The 14,087-nt window shown below is 42.7% G+C and overlaps 2 protein-coding genes across 3 annotated transcripts; both read right to left on the bottom strand.

Moving 5' to 3' along the window:
- Positions 1 to 346: 346 nt before the first annotated feature.
- LOC307079453 (NACHT, LRR and PYD domains-containing protein 3) lies at positions 347 to 4,853 on the bottom strand. Its single transcript, XM_079741808.1, has 9 exons — positions 4,438 to 4,853; positions 2,742 to 4,344; positions 2,406 to 2,567; positions 2,113 to 2,286; positions 1,717 to 1,890; positions 1,351 to 1,524; positions 1,041 to 1,214; positions 637 to 804; positions 347 to 488 (listed from the first exon to the last, which is right to left on the bottom strand). Exons 2-9 carry the CDS (start codon positions 4,331 to 4,333, stop codon positions 419 to 421), a joined length of 2,688 nt encoding a protein of 895 aa, XP_079597934.1. The 5' UTR covers positions 4,334 to 4,344; positions 4,438 to 4,853; the 3' UTR covers positions 347 to 418.
- Positions 4,854 to 7,180: 2,327 nt separating this feature from the next.
- Positions 7,181 to 11,362, bottom strand: LOC307079517 (keratin, type II cytoskeletal 8-like). 2 transcript variants are annotated; one of them, XM_079741900.1, is made up of 10 exons: positions 11,013 to 11,362; positions 10,574 to 10,782; positions 10,354 to 10,414; positions 10,107 to 10,202; positions 9,851 to 10,015; positions 9,506 to 9,631; positions 8,810 to 9,030; positions 8,656 to 8,702; positions 7,444 to 7,502; positions 7,181 to 7,288 (listed from the first exon to the last, which is right to left on the bottom strand). In XM_079741900.1, the coding sequence occupies exons 1-10, from the start codon at positions 11,283 to 11,285 to the stop codon at positions 7,274 to 7,276; spliced, it is 1,272 nt and encodes a 423-aa protein (XP_079598026.1). In that variant the 5' UTR covers positions 11,286 to 11,362; the 3' UTR covers positions 7,181 to 7,273. The 2 variants fall into 2 exon arrangements, with proteins under 2 accessions (XP_079598026.1, XP_079598025.1); XM_079741899.1 differs by having other exon boundaries at positions 7,181 to 7,502.
- Positions 11,363 to 14,087: the final 2,725 nt, after the last annotated feature.

The following is a 14,087-nucleotide window of genomic DNA, read 5'->3' as shown; positions in this document are numbered from 1 at the left end:
CTGGAGTGAGGACTATTTATCACTGTGTGTCTTTTGTGTTTACGACAGTCAGGTACTTACACAATGGCCTTAGACAATTTTATAAAGCAAGTTTATTTTCTGTTGTTTTGTATTGAGATTACAATTTCAGTGAAATATTTTATTCTGTGAAATGAAAGAGCTTTATCATTGAATAATATATTTGATGGTTGTAGAAGTATTGTTTTATATGCCTTAAAGAAAATGTTCAAAAATACCAAATGATGTCAAATTAAATTACATTAAACATGTTTTTAATGTAATTCACTATGCATTCCTTTCAGTATATTTAATATATTTATTAAATTGTTGAATAAAATGTCATAGTTGCCATTATTGCTTCGAGCCATCTTAATACTGCTATCTTTTACTTAGATAGCAGTAAAATGTCCTTGAACCTTTAGTAATTTATTTTGCCACACTTGTCCATGATCTCGAAAACGTCTTCACTGAAGTCATTATACTTCAGGCTAAAAGGAAGATAAGGTAAAGAAAGGACAATAAGTATAAAAACAAGGCAAAATTCCATAGACTCAATAGACAATGTGACCGAATGCCCGTCTTGGAGCAACAGGTATTAATGTGTGTGTGTCTGTGGTTATGTGGAGGATCACTCACTTTACTTCCTGCAAGAATGGGCTGTCCTGTACGACCTGGACAAGGGCTGTAATGGATGCATCGCTCAGCTTGTTGTTGGACAGGTCCAGGCTCTTCAGGGAGCGACTGGCCCTCAGGGATGCACACAGGTCCCCAGTGCTGACGTCCGTCAGCTGGGTCATTTCAATGCTAATGTGTAGATAATGGATCAAATGGCATTTAGTCTCTGTACCGGGACAAGGTGCATATAAATACAGTTAAAGCACAATTGTAGTTACTTTCACGCTTCTTGGTGCACTTGGGACATTGAGCAAGACCCAGGACTGAACAAAGTGAACCAGTCAAATTGTACTCAAATTCATTCAAAGCAGGCGTTTCTGGGGCACACTTGAGACGTAATGAGAGCTGCTCAGTGATTTACTGACCTCAAGTCCTCTAGGAGACAGCATGGATCTGCGATAGCCTTCCACAGGCTTTTCATCCCTTCGTCTCCTACACCATTCAGAGCTAGAGACAGGGACTTGAGCTGGGAGCCCCCACTCGTTAGTAGGAGACCAAACTCGGAAAACACAACTTGTGTCAACTCACACCGCGTCAAACTGGAAGAAAAGCAAACATTACAACAAGTCAATTCACGTGACACCTGTGTGCCGCGAGCAGGTTCCATTGTGTTCACTGACGTCTACAACTTGCAATTGTCTGAAGACCAGTGTTATCAAATGAAGTTGAGTGTACCTGAGTTTTTCCAGTGGGCAGCCGGGTTTTCGGAGAGCTTTGCAGAGCTGCAGCGCTCCTTCCGGTCCGAGCTCATTCACCGAGAGATCCAACTCTACCAAGGACCAGTGGTCTGATCTCAAGGCCTGGGCCAAACGTTGACAGCACCTCCCTGTCAACTCTGTGGCACTGAGTCTGAAAACAGATGGGACAGTAGTAATCACAATGTAAATTAGTCTACATCTCGGGAGCACCGTTGTGTTTGAATGTAACATCCACAATATGAATTATGATTTTTATTTATGCTGATACTTGGTTTCGGGGTCATTTACCCAGCAAAAACAAAAGCAGAAAGATATAAACGTGATCGTTTCAGTTTTGCCTTACGTGAGTCTCTGTAGATTACAATGTGGGTGCTGTAGTGCTTGGGATAGATGCTCTGCTCCAATGTCACCAATCGTGTTTTCTGTCAGGTCCAGAATCCTGAGTTGTGATTGGCCGCAACACAAGGCTGTGGACAAAGCTTCCATGGATAGCGCTGTCACCTGAGAGCTACGTAGCCTTATAATGAGTAACACAAAGATACAACATTGAAATTAGTACCACAAAGATAAGACGTTTCGATAAACTGAACCCAATTATGCGGACAGGACACGTGACGATATACAAATCGTTTAATAGAATTTGATTACATTCACGCATCACTCCTTCAGCTTTATCTCATGTTGAATGTAGCTTACAGCCAAATATAAGACATTACATATCAGTTCAATTTTTACATACTTGAGCTCTTGTAGTTTGCAGAAAGGGTTCTCCAGGGCTTGGCACAACTGCATGAGGCCCTGATCACCGAGCTCGTTGAACATCAGGTCCAACACACTCAACTGGGAGCTGGAGGAGCTAAGAGCGGAGGACAGATCTCCACAGCAGGCCTCAGTCAGTCCGGATGCTAGAATGCTATATGAATGTAGTTAATATAGTAGATATCATATTCATACAATGTCATTATCATATTATATCGTTCAACATTCTCCCATCCCCACCTAAGAGAAATTATGATTTGGGGAAAATCCTACTTCAATGTGTGCAACTTGCAAGCTCTGAGACCACTGCAGAGGACTTTGAGATTAGCGTCTCCAAGTTGGGTATGCGACAGATCAAGCTCCCTGGTTATTCCTTCCCTTAAGGCCTTGGCTATATGGGCAACAGAGGCTGCGCTCAGGGAGCTATTTGATAACCTGGAGAGAGACAGAGTGAGGGAGGGAGAGAGGGAGTAATTTGACCTGTGCTCCCCCACAAGGGTGGTTTGTCATGCAAGCACAATGAACAACAAGTCTAAACAATTCTGATGTGCAAAGAAAGTACATTCAATGTTTACAAAAAATGAATTTTCTGAATACTAGGTGACTTACGTTATCTTCTGAGACAGGCTCATGGCTGGGATCAGGGCATCTGTTCCCTCCTCCGTCAAATCATTTGCTAAATACAGATTCAAACACTCCATCCCTCCAAGGCACTTTACAACGTAATTCAAAGCAACACAGTCAACGAGGCCCAGGCCTCCATAGCTGATGCCGATTCGAGCGGACGGCGTGACGACTTCCCTCACAAACACATTGTTTTGACTCTGATGGAGCAGCCAGAAGACTTTCAGGTGTTCTTCTTTGTGGTACCCTTTGAGGGTTTCCTGAGAGCTGGTTTTAAGCCAACATTTAAAATCCATCAGCTGCTCATCGTTAAATGTCCCCAGCAGAGACTCCAGTGGACTCCTCTGGCTGGGGTTCAAAAGCCCTGCCAGGTAGAGATGAAGATACCTCACATGGCCTTCGTGCGTGTTCAACAGTTCAGTCACGTCTTTCGCTATTGTCTTATCCAAAAGGAAAGACACAGCTAATAGCAACTCTTGCATCAGCTGGGAGTGAAACGACAAGATGCATTGATCTGATTCCAGGTCACCGTCTACCCTTAGCAGGGAGTGAACTAGGACCGGAGCGTTTAGGAGCTGTTTGAGACCCAATGATGCAATTCTGTCTTTGCAGCAGGTAGACTGTGGATCAATGCAGCAATGAGCAGCCATTCCGCCAAGGGCCAACACCACTTCTCTGGCCTGGACTTCATCCAGTGCAAGGGATGCGACTATTTGTGCCATTGCATTGACACATATCTCAGTTATTGTTTCAGGCAGTCTCTCTCCAGCATCTAGCTGATTCTTATAAACTGAGCAAACAGTCCAACAAAAACGAGGAGAGGAACCAAAATCGTAATAACCCAATGTCCTCTCCATGTTCTGCCAAGCAATGTTGGCCACATGCGGGTCAGGGAAGAACTTTCCAAAGTAGGCCTCTCGTTGGGGTTTTGAAAACCCCAACAGCTCCACCTTGAAGCCCTCCAGAAACTTCAGACTGTCTGTAGGCCTGGTGGCCACTAAAAAAGTAGCTCCTTTCAGAAGTGACCCGTGAAGTAGGCTGGCCACCAAAGTGGATATTGTGGTTGGCATGCTGGGATCAGAGCAGAGGGTGTGGACTGAGCGGTCCAAGGGATGTTTGTAGAGGTCCAACGTGTCAAACACAAACATTACATTCTCTGGCTTCTGCAGCACGAGAGCCATAGACTCTGGGTCGAACGGATGGCGATTCTGTTGTATCAATGTCTTCAGGGAATATTGGCTGTCACAACTCAGATCCTTCAAGTCATAAAGGAACATATGAGAGAACTTCTGGCAATGATCCCCTTTGGCCCAGTCTGCAGTAAACTTCTCTAAGGCAGTTGTTTTACCGGACCCTGCTGAGCCAACTAATGCTATTGTTTTGATCTGGTCGGACAGAACTGAGTCGACCACATGGCCGAGAGAGGTGAAGCTGGTTCCTATGTCTTCCTCAGCCCCAGTTATCAAAGGAGGTATGTATTCGTTGTCTATTACCACTCTGATTGCCAGCTGGCCGCTCAGAAGGGACGATGTGCCCTTATTGGACATAAGGTCATCCAACAAAGCTTCTTTGTCCATGGTTTCAAAACCTGTGATGAGAACATATAGGTAATATACTTATAAATAGGAAGACATTTCACTGCATTAATTAATTAATTAGTGGCTTGCTTCGTTAGGCCTACCTTATATTCCGTTAAGTATAACGCAGTTATTGAATGCTCTTGAAAATGCAGCCGATTAAGTGACGTGTAAACAATAGTTGACAAAGTGTCTCGAGACTTAAAAGAAAGTCGGGATCCAGTCATTCAACTACTAGTTGACAAATCAACCATAGGACATGGAAGTAGGATTGATATCTGGTTAATTACAGGTTTAGAATTCATGCACACGTCTATATTTCTCGAAAGATACGAAACTACTCAGAATCTACGACACGGATGGGGGAGAGTTCCACCCTGACATTTACATTTTCAATAAATGTCGTTCAGGCAAGGACGACATTTATTTGCATGTGTAAAATACATACAACATAGAACACAAAAAACAAATGTTTTAAGAAGGAAAAGGCAAATGAAGCGCGCTCCAGCACACGTACATGTCGTGTCAACACTCTGGCCCCGCCTTACCGCCACTTCCTACTTATAACCGCGTGACCATTATAGCTAAATAATCATCATGTAAATAATGATGTTAATCATGATAATAACTTTTTAGATTTTTATCATTATTATGAGATATTATTTTTTTTTGTTTTTGTATTATTATTACGACATCAAAGCGTTGCCTACCAGACCTACAATAGTAGGTAGAAGTGATCAGACACTGCCACCAATAGGCAAACACTTGAACTTGTTTTGTATCTTTTTTACTTGCACTCTGTTGTTCTCACACTAATTGGTTTTACATTCTCCACACTTGTACAAACTAATAGTTTTATCCAGATGTCAAGGTTCAAGCTCAGTCTTTATTTGATATGTGGACTGTTGGGTTGTGGAGGTTTTAACAGTCTATAGACATTATCCAAAGGTCGTGACCAGTTTAACAAGAACATATACCAAAGTCAACCCACATTCGTGAAATTAGCTGGAGGCTAACCCTTTGTATGTTTAAAATGTAAAAATTGCAGGATGTGGTAGATGTTTTATTAAAATGTAGTTTGACAGGTTGAGGCAAGGAACAATAAGCATTCCAAAACGGAATTACCAGACTACCACTCTGCATAACCTCTACCCCCACCTGGTACTCTAGCCATTGGGATTAAATTATCTCAACATAGAGTCCCATCTAACTCCATAATAAATGGTTCTAAAATTGTAACCTTGGGCCATTTTGGCTAGAAACAGCAATGAGTTGTAATAGTCAATGTTCGAGTCATTGTCTTCTTCAAACGGCTCCTATGGATAGGGCGGGATGTGCTCTGTTTAACAAACAATTATTTTATCTTGCTACACCTGAAAATGTATGTATAAATCTCAGACAGGAACAAACACACTTCTTCTTGGATTCCCTCTCCTTCTGTGTCAGATTCAACAAACACATTGTTTCCACAAAACTGCCCCTAATTACTGGTTGGAATAATTCCCTATGTAGTTATTTAGGATTCACAGTGTAAAATGTAGTGCACCCAAGGTCCCAGTAAATGTACAGGAAGATGTTATCGCCTGCTGGGCATTGCTGCCTGTCGCACCTCCTCCGGTGCCCATGGGTCAGCTGCAGGGTCATCAGCCAGAAACGACCATTCACCAACATTTTGCTCCTTTCATTCTGGAACATCTCCTGGTGGCGGAGCAGTGACAGGGACGTCTCCCTGTCACCCCCTGCAGCTGATAGTTGTTCTCCCCTGCTGCCGTTGTCTGGGGTTAGGTGTTCTTTCCCCATCACTTATCCTTCCTCCTCAGCCAGAGCCAAAAGCTCTTTCTCAGCCTCCTCTGCCAGGGCCTTTGTTGCCCTCTTTAGCCTCCCTCCGGTCACTCCTGCATCCCTCAAGAGGCATGTGGTTGACAACCCCAGAAACCCTTGGCATCCAACCTCCACTGGGTAGATGGTAGCCTTCCAGCCAGACTCCCGGCACTCAGCAGCCAGCTCTGAGTACTTGGCCTTCTTACGTTCAAAGGCGGCCTCAATCCCTCTCTCCTGTGGTACTGTGAGCTCGATGAGATGCACAGATCTTGGTTGACTACACAACTATGTCTGGTCGGAGAGATTGGTGGTGATCTCTGTGGGGAACCGGAGCTGCCTTTCGAGGTCAACCCTCATGTTCCACTCCTGGTCGGGGGAGAAGGGCCTTGATGTTTCTGTTGGCCTGGTGTTTCTCCTTACCCCTCCTTCTGAGACAAAGCTGCTGTGGTCCTCTGCTGTTGGTGGTTCTTTGTTACCCTGTTGACACACCTCCAGCACTTCGGCAAGCTTTCTCAGGACCTAGTCGTGGTGCCATCTGTAGCGCCCCTGTGAAAGCGCGATCTTGCAGCCTGATAAGATGTGCTGGAGGCTTGCGTTGGGGGCATTGCAGAGTGTGCAGCAGCTCGTTCCAAAAGCACTGGTGAAGGTTCCGAGGACAGGGAAGCGTGTCGTAGGTTGAGCGAATGAGGAAGCTGAGTCTTGCCGGGGGAATCTTCCACAGGTCTGACCAACTGATGAACATTGGACTACCGTTACCTGGGTAGAATATACTGTACTGCCCCTGCATTCTGTCAACATGTTTTTTTCTTCTTGATTAAGTCCTGTTATCACCGTTGTCTTTTCATGGTAATTATTTTTCTGCATTTCTACGATCAACAAATCCATTTGTTAACCTGACAGGTTAGGTGTGTAAGGTTTGCATTGAGAGTAAAACTAATTAATCCAAGAGTTAGTGGCACAAGTGCAAGACTTCCAGATATGATGAAAAAAACAGGGTTTGATTAGGGAAAAATAATTGTACAAATCTAAAGTCTGCAAAGGATGTTTATTAAAACAAATTGTCACACAAACACGTTAATATGCAGCTTCAAAATCCTCCAGTAGGCCTTTATGTTTGGCTCATTGGTCAGGTTTCTGTTGGTCACAAATCGAAATAAATCTGCTAACAAAACATAGTAATTGAATAGAATTCACAAATAAGAACCAGGGAGAGACCAACATAAATATTCAACTAAATTGTAGACCTCGGTTTAATCGTATGATGTGATGTTGTCTTGGGTCTCCACTACCTTATAGACAATGGGGGGGGACCTGTCTTGCTTGCTGATCCCGTTAATCTCCTTGACGCCTAGGGGGGAAGCAGAGTGGGAAGAACACATGAAACAAATACTATGTACAGGGTACAGTGCAAATAGTACAAACACACACAAACAACCATATACACACAAACACACACACACACACACCATCACACACACACATATACACAAAGACACACACAGGCATACATACATAGTTACACACATATGGCAACATGTATACACACATACATGCACACAAGCCCGCAGACACATGCACCCGCATGCACACACACTAAAAGTCTTGTATGTTACATTTGTTAACAAAGAGTTGAAAGTCACTGCATGTCATATCAGTAAGCTGTTGTTATTCCATTTAAGCTATAAACCATGACGTTTTCCCAGTAAAGAAGGGGAAACTGTTGCTCCATGCAGTTGTATTCCTATCGTTAGTCAGTGACTTATGTCATTTTCTAAGCTTGAATCCATTGAGGAGGGATTTTAACAAAACCTGCCTGAAAGAACCAGTGAGCCCACGTGTTTCAGATGGAATTCGAACACTATGTGATTTAAAAAAAATGCATTTTGGGAGAGAGGGGCGAGTGCCAGGGTTACAACAGCAGGGTTACAAGCAAGGCAATTTTATGATACTTTTTTAGTACTGTCGTTGTGTAACTGTTATGAGCGTTATAATAAGCAATGTTGTGCATGAATTCCGCCGCACACCGTAGCGTTATACCATAGCTGTCCGGAAAGCCTAACCCTTAGATAAATATGTCGCTGCTCAGATGGAGCTTCACCATCCACATACACTGCGTTATATAATAAGTGTCCGAAAGGCCAAACTTTCCCGCAGACACCGCATTACACTACTGCCCAGATAGAGCTCCACAAGTCCACACACACCGCCCCGCCAGTGCCCCTTGGCCATGACTTCAGACTACCTCGTAAAAGGTAGTCTGGCGTCACGAAAAGAACGCCACCTGTGTACGCAGCAGAGTGAAACGTTCACACAGTGTTTTGGGCAGAATTTACATTTTTTACCCATTTTTCTCTAAATTTGGGATTTATTTCAGTAACAGTGATAAACTGGCATAAATTACCATGTTGACGATCATATAACACAAATGACCCCGTTTAAAACAAAAAAAAGTGGTTTAAGGTTCACTGCCTTAAAAATAATAATCTCTTTGGAATACTTACGTTTGTAGGCCAAAGTCTGAATGCCGACCACAGCCTGCTGACCAATCCTGTAGTGAAGAAATGAGGAAAACAAAGACCATATTTATGATATAAAATTGTGCTTTTTAGCCCTTGTTGTTATTTTGAGGTTCGTTGGGATGCTTCTCCTCCTCACCTGTCCTCTTCACCCTCCAGCAGTTTACTGTAGGTGGAGATCTCGATGTCCAGGGCTAGCTTGATGTTCATCAGCTCCTGGTACTCCCGGAGCTGGCGGGCCATGTCCTGCTTGGCTCTCTGCATGGCCGCCTCCAGGTCCCTGATGCGGCCGTTGGCGTCCCTCGTGGCCGTCTGCCCTTTGTCCTCTGCCTCAGACACTTGTTTCTCAAATGAGGATTCCTGAGCAAAAAAATTAAACAGGTTGAATAGTTTTCCTGGGAATAGTCAAGATACGGTGATACAATTTAAAACAAAACAAAATGAACACCACATGTCAATGTCTAATCTCAATATGGTTGTCTCTGAGAAATGTATTGAATTTGTTTATTTGGTTCATAGAAGAAACGTTGACAACGGGAACCGGTCCACCGGGATTGTCTGCTGGTTCGTCGGGTCCACCACCTTGGAGTTTCATTTTGATGCCTAACTATACATTTCAATAGTATGTAAATAGCCTAGATGCCTTAGCCAGTATCTAGGTGGATTCTGCTCGGCAGGATTCCGCTATATGTAATATCTCACAGTTGCTTGATAGGCACTACTTCATATGTGTCATTACATATACAGTCTGTATGTCTTTTAGGATGTTTTCCTGTTGATCAATAACTGATAATACAACTTTGATTCGCCTCCCAAGCCATCCACTGCTACGCACCTGCACCTTGGCCGACTGGATCTCACTCTGCACGCGGCCGATCAGACGGGTGAGATCAGCGATCTCCGACTTAGTCTGACGGAGCTCGTGGCTGTACTGGTCTGCCTTGATAGCCATCTGGTCAAACTGGTGACAAAATGAAAGGATAGAATGTAAATTATCATCACATCATACAACATGTATCTCGAGGAAAGATCCCCAAAGCATTGCCTTTAAACATTTCATTTCTTTTATAGATGTATTGCCTCACACCTGATGTTTGAACCTCGGAGAGCCGACAATACGAAGCGAACCAACTGAAATAAAAGGAACGATTTACAGGTGTGGGCATTTGTTCCCGTTCACCTTGGTTTTGTACGCCACCTCGGCCTCCGCGCGGCTGCGGGCGGCGATCTGCTCGTACTGAGCCTTGACCTCGGCCACGATCTGACTCATGTCCAGACCGCGGGCGTTGTCCATCTGCAACACCACCGAGGTGTCCTTCTGGCTCTCCCGCAGCTCCTCCAGCTCCTGAACACACACACACGACCAATGTTAAAAATAAAGACAATAAAGAGTAGAACAAACAATGAAATGCATATCAGTTGATTTAAGGCCATACCGTTTCATAGAAGGCATTGAGAAAGTGGTTTTCGTCAGTCATGCCAGCCAACCTATCCTCCAGATCCACCCTAGTCAGATAGCCAGCATCCACATCCTAGAGGTGAGGGGAGGAAGCATGGTTCATGATCCATCGGCTTTACATTGGAGACTCATCAGCAAATGTGGCCGTTAAAGCTAGCCCGTGCACTGTTCAAAGGAGGTGTGAGTGAACAAGTGAGTGACTAAGATAATAACCAATATTGTACCTTTTTAATCATGACAAAATCATTCTCTGCGCCGTTCCTCTTGTTGATCTCCTCCTCGTATCTGGATCGACATAATCATACGTTGAAAGTTGCAGTCAAGTGATTAATTATATCTTAATTAGGCAAGATGACTCTTAATGTCATCTTAAAATAAAACTTCTTTGAACATATTTCACATTTCAAAATACAGTAACATTTTTTTAACAAAATGCTATCTTACTGGTTCTTGTAGTCATCCACATATTTGTGCATAACATCGTTCTCCTGGCACAGTCTTTCCTTGTCGTTGCCAATCGTATCTAACTGTCTCTGCAGGTTGGCAATGTAGCCCTTCAGCATCGGCTCTAGTTTAGACTCTTCATCGGACTGTTCACTCAGCAGTTTCCACTTGGTCTCCAGCATCTTGTTCTGTTGCTCCAGGAATCTGACCTATATGCATGATAATTACTTACGTGTCGTCAACATTCACTAAAGCAACCAACAAAAAAAACATTAGCAACTAGCCTAACTCTGGCAGTGTTCATTCAGAATTACATCCTAACCGCACGTTTAATAAGTTATGAAATGATTGCAGTTATCGTTTTCTAACTATCTATCCTGTCCTGACAAAGACTAGTAGCCCAACCACTTGAGGAAAAACAAAATAATAATTAGCTTACCTTATCAATTAAGGACGCAAAGCGATTATTGAGGCCCTTGATCTCGTTCTTCTCATGAGTGCGGATGACTTGGATGTTGGGGTCTATGTCCACGTTGAGTGGGGTGAGCAGGTTGAGGTTGACGGACACAGCTTTGATAGGGGCGCCACCGGGGGAGGAGAAGCTGCTGGCTCTGGGGCCAGAGTTGGACCCCAGAGACATGCTGCTGAAGCCCCCTGAGTATCCGGAGTATCGACCCTTCTGGCGGCTGCCATGCTTTGATCTCAAACTCATGGTGGTCGCGATGTGCGTGGAGGATACTGTTGATGTGGGGAGGCGCGGTGTGAACTTAGAAATAGTGTAGCATTGAGATGAAGACTCCCCGCAGACAGCTGTTATCAGTGTGCGGGGAAGGGCGGGGTTTGATTGTGAGGTTAAGCGGTGTAACCAGTTTGACACACACCTCTGCTACCCACGGTGATGCAAATAGATCATAAATATTTAGTTTTCCTTCAGGGTTGGATTCCCATCTTGGTGAATGGCTCTGCTGTTAGTGACATGAATTGAATAACCTGTTTTTTCGTTCTTAAAAAAGACTGCAAATGTTTAAATGTTATGGGAACAATGAGGGCTACATTGTCTATTTGTGTCTATTTATGCTATTATTATATTGTTCTATTTTAAAACCAACATGTTGAATGTTTCAAAGAAACACCCTGAAACATGAAAATGAACACTTTTTTTTTACAAAGACATTTACAAAGACTAATTGTTATAATTATTAAGTTTATCGTTTAATAAAAGTGTATCAGGGAGGCTATGCAAGGTAAGGTTCAATCAGTGGAGAATTTTAAAGCAGCTATATTGTATTGTGTTTGTCTTAAAGCAACGGTATGGATTTGTTTTAGCATCATTTGTTTTTCAGATTTGTTGAAATTATATTTACATTCCGGCAGTAATCAATTAATCAAATCCTCCCACACAAAAAGGGCAACATATAGTATATGTTGCTATCACCGGCCAATAATAAGCCCGTCCAAAAGGGAAATATTTGGAGGGTCTACCTGTTGCCCTGCATACCTTCCCTGCATTGCCTTTGGAAAGTCTTTCGCAAGGCTATGCAGACCTATTGCTGTAGCGAGCTAGTCATGTGTGTTGGGGGAGTGGCACAAGACAGGAGGGAGGGGAGGGATTGTTTCGGTTGTATACTTTTCAGGATCTAGCTTTCTTGATTTGATTTTGGGATGCCTCAGAAATATGTCAATGAACCTGAGGCCCAGGATTTGGAACTGGAATGGCATGAGGCCATTTTAGTCTGGCCATTATGTTTGTGTAGCAAGAATCTTTAGCAAGCACGCCAATATTGTCTTTATCCTCTTAAAATACTAAGAATATATTATTCTAAAAAGTACCCATTTCATTTACTAGAAACTATTGAACTTTTGACCCTTTTATATGCCCCAGAAGTTTTTCACAAAACGTTTATTTTTCAGAGCACAGCTTATTTGCACAGGTAGACAATGTTGCTTATGTTGTTTATACAAATACCACTGACAACACTTGATATGGTTTTAAATCCCTTGCTCAAATCTGCTGCATTCTGCTATTAAGTTAAATAGAAACCACTATAGAATTGGTCTTATTGATGGATGCTTTCAAAAATCCCTCAACTTTCTTGTTTCTTACAAAAAGGGCAACATATAGTTGCCCTTTCTTTCACTGTCGTCAGTGAAAGGATAATAAATATAACCGCAAGCGGTGATTAACGGGGTCCGAGCAAAATTAAAAGTCAAGAACACACTAATGGAAGATATATAAATAGGACATAATTATGAAGGAAAGATGTTGATGAAAATGTTCCACTTAATGCAATACTGGGCCTCGGCTTTCGAGTGAGCTGCAAAGCAATAGCCAAATGTCATGTTCAGCTTGTTCATGATCGGGATTCGAACTCTCAACCTAAGTATCACCCGTACAAGGCATTATCCCATTGAGGTACTGATAAACCTGAACTGCAGCGTCATTCACATTGTAAAAATGTCTATTGATAAGCATATAACATCCAGAAAACTCAAAGCACACATTTCTCAAGTGAATTAAGGGCTTTCTTAAAAGCAAATACCTGAAAAATCTTTGAAATTCTGGGGAAATTAAACATTTGTAGTCAAGAAAACTTAAGGAAGAAATATAAATATGACAGTTAATTATGAAGGAAAAATGGTTAACAAAGAAGTTCCCCGTGTCTTGGCAGTCAGATTCTTGGAAACTAATGAGCCGGAATGTTGATTGCCTGATGAATTTCAGGTGGTGTTCAGTGTTGTGTTTCTTAAATGAGTGGCTATGACAGAATGTCATGCTCAGCTTGTTCATAATGCTCTAATCAGGATTCGAAGTGTCAACCTAAGGATAACCAGTACACGGCATTATCCCGTTGAGCCACTGATATTCCTGAACTGCATGAAGCCTCATTCACATTGTGAAAATGTCGATTGATAAGCACACAACACACAAAATGGTCATACAGGCAAAATGGGTTGAGACTGTGGAAGTTTGGCTTTTCTATGAAATTGTGGGAAAAGTAAACATTTTTAGAGCAGAAGACCAAGGTGAAAAAGATGCATCTGATTATAGAGATTAATATGATGAAAGAATTCAGGTCAATCTCGTAAGGAGAAATAAGGCTAGTTCATAAAATTTTTAAATAGCGCCACCTTTGGTGCAGGACCACAATTTGGGTTTATTAGTAGTGGGGGGTATTGGTATCCACCTAAAAATAGTCGTTTTGTGGAGTGCGGTAAATGACTAGACAAGAGACGGAGATGGATCGAGCCGGCTTTACTCTCCACTTCAAATCAAACAAGTTACTCCAGCATGAGTTCAAAACGTAACTGCAGTAAACCGGAACACCCGTAAACCCGAACTGTCGTAAACCGGAACTGTTACCCCAAAACCCTTTTCCTTAAAGGAATATTCCCTTGGTGAATGCCTTTATTATTGTCGTTGTGGGTCACCACAGTATGTTTTTTTATACAATAACAAAATGGTCATATAAGAAAAATGTCTAACTGCTCCAACTTTATTGGCCAATATTTCTCA

The sequence above is a fragment of the Pollachius pollachius genome (assembly GCF_949987615.1).
Source record: "Pollachius pollachius genome assembly, chromosome: 8".
Classification (NCBI taxonomy): Eukaryota; Metazoa; Chordata; class Actinopteri; order Gadiformes; family Gadidae; genus Pollachius; species Pollachius pollachius.
This window is presented reverse-complemented; position numbering and strand designations above follow the sequence as displayed.